This window comes from Apteryx mantelli, chromosome 25, assembly GCF_036417845.1.
Source record: "Apteryx mantelli isolate bAptMan1 chromosome 25, bAptMan1.hap1, whole genome shotgun sequence".
Taxonomy (NCBI): domain Eukaryota; kingdom Metazoa; phylum Chordata; class Aves; order Apterygiformes; family Apterygidae; genus Apteryx; species Apteryx mantelli.
In genome coordinates, this window is record NC_090002.1 from 5,080,322 (window position 1) to 5,086,334 (window position 6,013).

Consider the following 6,013-nt stretch of genomic DNA (forward strand, 5'->3'; position numbering starts at 1 on the left):
CCATGGCCAGTGCCAGAGCCCCCGAACATCCCTGCCGGCAGCCGGCACAGCAGGGCGAGCTCGTCTGCCAGACAGAGACGGCCCTGGCAGAAGAACAGACGAACCTGCGGTGGCCAGGAACGAGACAGGCTGGAAAGGAGACGGGTGTTTCGCCACGAGGCAGGGCGGACTCGGTCGGGACCTGGCGGTGCCATACTACCACGGACCCAGCCAGGGCATCCGTCCCCTCCCTCGCAGGTCCTGCAAGGCTGGAGGATGCTCGCCGGGCGCTGGGAGCTCTCTGCTGGGTGCCACTGTGCCGAGGGCTGGGCCAGCACCTGGCCTGTCGCAGGGCTGGGCGGGCAGTGGGGTCTCGAGGACTGGTCCCTCGCAGGGCAGCCTGGCATCTCCGGTCTCCATGTCCCTCCTCCTGGATCAGAGGAACCGAGGCCTCCATAGTCTCCTGCTGTGGCACTGCACTCCATAGCCCCGTGCCTGCCCAGCAGTGCACCCCCACAGCCCCCTGCCCCAGCTGGCATTGCACCCCACAGCCCCCTGCCCCAGCTGGCACTGCACCCCACAGCCCTGTGCCCAGCTGGCATTGCACCCCACAGCACCCTGCCCCAGCTGGCATTGCACCCCATGTCCAGGCCAGCACTGCAGCGGTGCAAAGGTCCCAAAGCCCTGCCCACGTCCGCCCCGGCACTGCCGCTGTGCCCACGGATCAGTGTGGTGCCCCTGTCATCCCCTCCAGCCGTCCCCGCCACATCTTTGCCTGTGCTGCACCCCACCAGCCCCACACGCAGCTGCTGGCCGCCCCGGCTCGTTTGCACGGCTGCCCAGGGAGCCGAGCCTGCCTGCAGGCACCCCCGACGCGCCTGCTGCCCGCTAGCTGGCCCGGGGCTGAGCCGGGGCTGCGCCAGGCCCGGCCGGGCTTCGCCTGGGCGTGAAGGGTGTCTGCGAGGCAGGAGGGGCCAGGCGAGGCGGGGAAGGAATGCAAGTGGGAGAGCGGCCGGGCATGTAGCGACAGATCCTGGGGAGCGCGGAGCCGGGGATCCCACACGCAGCGCGGGGCAGGCGGCAGAGCCCCGGCGATAGGAATCGCAGCCAGCATGTGGCACCTAATTGCTTCCACCCTTTGAAAGCCGTCGGCGAGCGGACGGGGAAGGGGGGGGTTAATTCCCCGGGGGCGGTGAGCCCTGGCAGCACGGCTGCCACGGCGGGTCCTGGCCCCGGGGAGCTCGGCTCGGTCGTGGAGGGGCTGGAAATCCCCGGCGGGTGATGCCCGGCCGGGCCAGCGGAAGGAGCTGAGGATCCCGTGGGGCTGCCGGCCGGCCGAGGAGCTGCTATGACCCCCGAGAAGGTGCTGAGAGAGGGGCTGCTGGAGAAACGCAGCGGGGGGCTGCTGCAGCTCTGGAAGAAGAAGCGTTGCCTCCTGACGGAGAAGGGGCTGCAGCTCTTCGAGCCCAAGGGCTCGCGCCGCAAGGAGCTGAGCTTCTCGCGCATGAAGGCGGTGGAGTGCGTGGAGTGGAAGGAGCGGCACATCTACTTCACCGTGGTGATGGAGGACAGCCACGAGATCGACTTCCGCTGTGCTCAGGAGGACCCGGGCTGGAACGCCACGATCACCATGGGCCTCGTCCGCTTCAAGAACCAGCAGGCGATCCAGATCGTGCGGGCCCGGCACAGCTGCAGAGCAGGTAAGCAGCTCCCCGCGGCACGCTGCAAGAGGGCTGGGGGCCGGTGGCTCTGCGCCGCGGTGCGGCTGGTGCCCGGGGCAAGGCTCGGGGCCTCCCTGGGTGCGGGGACCCACCATAGGATGAGCTCGCTGACCACCACCTCGGCGCTCTGCTGCCATCCCGGGGTGGTTTGTCTTCCCCACGGGAGAGGTGCAGCAGGAATCTCAGCACACGAGCAGGAGCCGTGGGCCCGGGAGCATGGGGAGCCCTGTGGACAGGGACACCCCCAGCTGGGGTCTGCGTGGTGGCACTGGGCCCTGTGTCCCTGGCCAGGGCTATGGCTCTGGGCGCTTTGCTCTGCCCTCCGTCTCCCCCCAAAGCTGCTGAAGCTTCCCCTTGCTGGGTTTTAACCACCTCACGTTCCTTGAGATGGGGCTTTCTCATGCCCTTTCCTCCGGCTGGGGTGGCCTGGCCCTTCCACCCATTTGCGTGGTCAGGGTTGGGCTGGTGTGGTTTCTACAGGAGGCCAAGCTCGCTCCTGACCTTGCTGAGCTTCCGTTCCTCGTGCTGGCTGGTGGCCATGGGCTGAGGAGCAGCCATGAGCAGGGCAGCCCCGTGTCACCCTGCTCTCTGGGCAATGACCCTGATGTGGGACCTTGCTGGGATCTCCCCAACCAGTGTTCTGCTCTGCTGGGTGGTGAGTGGTCCCCAAGGACGCCGTGCTGTCCTACTCTGCATGTGGTATGGATGGAGGTGCTGAGCCTGCCCAGCTTCAGGGCAGTCCTGGCCTGGGTGCAGGCTCATCGCGACAGAGCTGAACCCAGCCCAGACTGGCATCGCAGGGGGGGTCCTATGGACACCGTGGGCTCTTGGCCCTGCTCCTCAGCTCCGCTCGGGGCCTGATCCTGCCCCATGTCCCAGCAACGAGGTAACGACCGCATTCTCTCCGCAGTAGTGCAGTATGACGCAGCCCCGGCGGGCCAGCCCACGAACACGCAGCGTCTGAAGGACAGGATGGAGACGGCCCTTGGCTCAGCGGGCGGTAGGGAGAACGGGATCCCGGTGGGCAAATGAGGCCAGCGCTCTCTCTGGCCTGGGGACACGGGTGGCAGCCCCCAGGGAGGCCAACGCAGGCGCTGGCTTCCCGCGGCCCGCTGTGCCTCCTCAGTGGGGGACTGTCACACCGCCAGCCAACCCGCAGCCGCACTGCCAGGGGCAGGATGGAGAGGCACCGGAGGAGCGGAGCTGGCACGGCTGCAGCATCAAGCCACATCCCCCCTCGGCCTGTCAGCGCGAGAGCTGAAGGGGAAAGAGGACACAGCCAGGGCCACCACCGGGGGGGTCCAGACGTGGCGGAGGCGACTTCTCTCCCTGGGGGCTTGGACCTTGATGGACTGTGGGGACTTCCTGGGCCCAGGCCTCTCCTGCAGGACGGGACAGGGATGGATGAGGCTGAGCTCGAAGAAAGCATCGCAACAGTGAGCTCTGGTTTGTATGTGAGGTGGCGCTGGGATGGATTGATGCGGCCAGAGACACGTTTCGCCCTGAGCCCTCACCTTTCAAAGGGGCCGGGGGGCTGCCCCACGCTGCTGCAGATGGGACCCCTCCAGTTATTTTTTCCGGATGCCCTGGTGACGTGGGCTGTTGCGACTGTGCTGCCGGACGTCCTTCTGCCCCAGGCCATCCTCGCTGTTAGTGCCTCAGGCCAATGGGCGAGCTGGAGAAGGCAATGGGCATCCCACCTCCCTGTACCCAATGGATTCCTTATGTTGTATCAAACAAGCCTTTTTGCTGCTTACCCTGTTGTCGCTTTGTTCTGTGGGGGCCCCACAGGGTATAGGAGAGCACAAACCCTGCACAGAGCTTCAGCCTCTGTTAATCCTGTCTTTGGTATCCCCCTAAATCTGCCAGTATCCCACAGCTGGGGTCTGAAGCCCCCTGCTCCCATCCCGAGCCTTTCTGGTCACCCATCACGCTCAGCCCGTGCCCCCAGGTGTTCCCATGGCGGCTCCCGTGCTGGCGACCTGGAAGCAAAGCTGCCTGGGTTTGCAGGTGGCAACGGCAGGAACGGGAAAGGAGAGCTCCTGATGGGGCTCTGCCCCGACAGGCAGTGCAGACACAAGTGCCTCGAGCCACCGGGCTCCGCAAGCCAGAGCCTGAGCCGAAGCCCGGCTACCAGAGGCACTGCAGATCGTCTCGGAGATTGCCCAGCTGCGTGGGAATTTGGGATCGCGGCATGCTGTCCCCCTGGGCTGCGGCAGCCAGCCTGAGCCTGTGTGCTGGGGGCCTCTGCCTGGCCCCACGGCAGGGCTGGAGCCCATGAGGGTCTTGTTTCAGCTTGAGCTGTTCTGAAGCCCCGTGCCAAGGCCAGCTGTGGCATGGCTTTACTGAGGGACGGTGGCACGGTCCCCTGGCATGGCCCAAACCCACTCACCCCGTGCCAGGGCCAGGCTCATATTGGCTCTTTCTGAGCAGCCAAGATCAGGAATAAGCACTTTGCTTGATGTTTTTCTGCTCAAGAAGGACTACCTGACCATCCCTAGTCAGAGCACATTGTCTTTGTTTGCTGAGAAGACCCTCTGCTTGTGTGGGGACATGAGCTGGAGGGGTCCAAATTGGGGTCTTATCCTCCCCCATTTGGTTGCAGCCTCCCTCATTTGGTTGCAGATAGGCTTAAACTAGAAGCCAGATCCAAACCCCGCACAAGGCCTGACCCTTGTCCATCATCCCTTCTCCTTGCTGGGTACAGAGATAGCGAAACATGGTGGGTTACAAGAAGGTGCTGGATACCAGCAGCTCTGAACTTGATGCCACTCATGCATGGTCCCAGCTGGGGCTCAAGGTCATTCTGGCTCACTTGGAAGTTAGGGCATCCCAGTTCCTCCTCGCTTTAGTGCGTCAGCCAGGACAGGGGGGTCTGTCCGAACTGAAACCCCAAGGCGGTGAGCTCTGTGCCTGCTCATGGTCACCTTGGGGCAGAGAAGCAATATCCCATGTCATTCCTGCATCTGTGGGGGACGTATTTAAAATCTTACCAGCATCCATTCTGGATGAGAGCTGAGATGGGAGCCCCTCCAAGTGCTGAGCACACATAGCGAAGGAGCAGCACCCAGCATGAGGTTTTCTAAAGTCTTCCAAATTTTGTGCCAGTTTTGGTCAGCCTGTCTCCTGGGTTTTGGCTTTCCTGCTCTCTCACTCCCTGCAAAGAGATATTTTTGTTTTCCTAGTGCCAAAGCAATAGAAGGAGCTGGGGAGCAAACTGGGTGTGCATATGGGTTTGCCCTGCCTGTGGACATACACCCCCCACACTGATGAATGAGGTAGCAGTGGAGGCCATGATAGCCAGGAGCTTGGAGGAAATTTAGAAGATTAATGAAGGTAAAGGCACAAAAGGAGCAACGCAAATAGCTATGTCAGAGTTTCAGGTCCGGGCATGGGGAAGGCCATGCTGTAGCCCTTTTCCATTCCCATCCTGAGCTGCTCATCACCTTGCACAGCCAACACGCAGCCAGTGCCCCTGCCCATATTCCATACCCAACCTGGATTTTGGGGTTTCTTTTGAGCAGAGACCCAAATCTGTCAGATCTGGCTGTGTGGAGGCAAATGCCTTCCAAGAGTGCATTCACAGGCTAAATCTGGCAACAGGGGCCTGGGAGGTGAGAGCTTAGCAAACCAGCGTGCTGTGGGAGTGGGTGGGAGATGGGATCATTTTACTCTCAAGCTTGGAGAGTTGAAGTTTTCATGCAGCACTCCAGAGGAAAAGGTCACGCAGAGAATGAAAAACAACCAGCCAACCAAGACACTCAGCTAGATGGGGCCTGGCAGCTGACACAGCCCCCATCACCCAGGAGGTGCAGAGCTGGGATCTCTGTGCCCATTTCTGACTCGAACTGGGCTCAACATTGCTGGGTGAAGCCAGCTGCCTTGAAGCTGGGTAAATGTCTGGAAAGCCGGAGGCAGTGGCTCAGAGAGCTCCGTGGTTTGCAAGGGAAAGCAAGCACTGGTCCTTGTGTGGGTGCAAAAGGGTCTTTGGGGCACCACGGTAGCCCAAGCACTGAGAAAAGGTTTTCAGCTGACTGTTTGCACAGAAACAGAGATGCAAGGGAGGTTGCAGGATGCTTTCAGCCAGCCCAAACAGCAGAGCAAGAACACATGGGAAGCTTCTCTAATCCCCACATCTTTCTCCCTCCTGGTCCCCTCACAGATCTGGGGAGAGCCCAAGGAGGAAGCAAAGATTCTTGAAAGACAGGGCAGCAAGCAGGGAGCAGTGTGCTCCCCAGACACCCCCATTGGGGGAAAATACTGATAAACTTTTGCTCCTGATCACGTCCATTCTCCCCCAGTGGGGAGCGTGG

At 62.2% G+C, this 6,013-nt stretch overlaps 1 protein-coding gene across 1 annotated transcript; it reads left to right on the forward strand.

Moving 5' to 3' along the window:
- PHLDA3 (pleckstrin homology like domain family A member 3) lies at positions 1–3,456 on the forward strand. The gene is made up of 2 exons (XM_067310475.1): positions 1–1,679; positions 2,611–3,456. Exons 1-2 carry the CDS (start codon positions 1,328–1,330, stop codon positions 2,730–2,732), a joined length of 474 nt encoding a protein of 157 aa, XP_067166576.1. The 5' UTR covers positions 1–1,327; the 3' UTR covers positions 2,733–3,456.
- The last annotated feature ends 2,557 nt before the right edge of the window (positions 3,457–6,013 follow it).

Bases quoted from the DNA above. Each gene is read 5' to 3' on its own strand.
- PHLDA3 (XM_067310475.1), top strand. From the start codon at position 1,328: ATGACCCCCGAGAAGGTGCTGAGAGAGGGGCTGCTGGAGAAACGCAGC. The intron at 1,680-2,610 runs GTAAGCAGCTCC...TTCTCTCCGCAG, and splicing joins CCGGCACAGCTGCAGAGCAG to TAGTGCAGTATGACGCAGCC.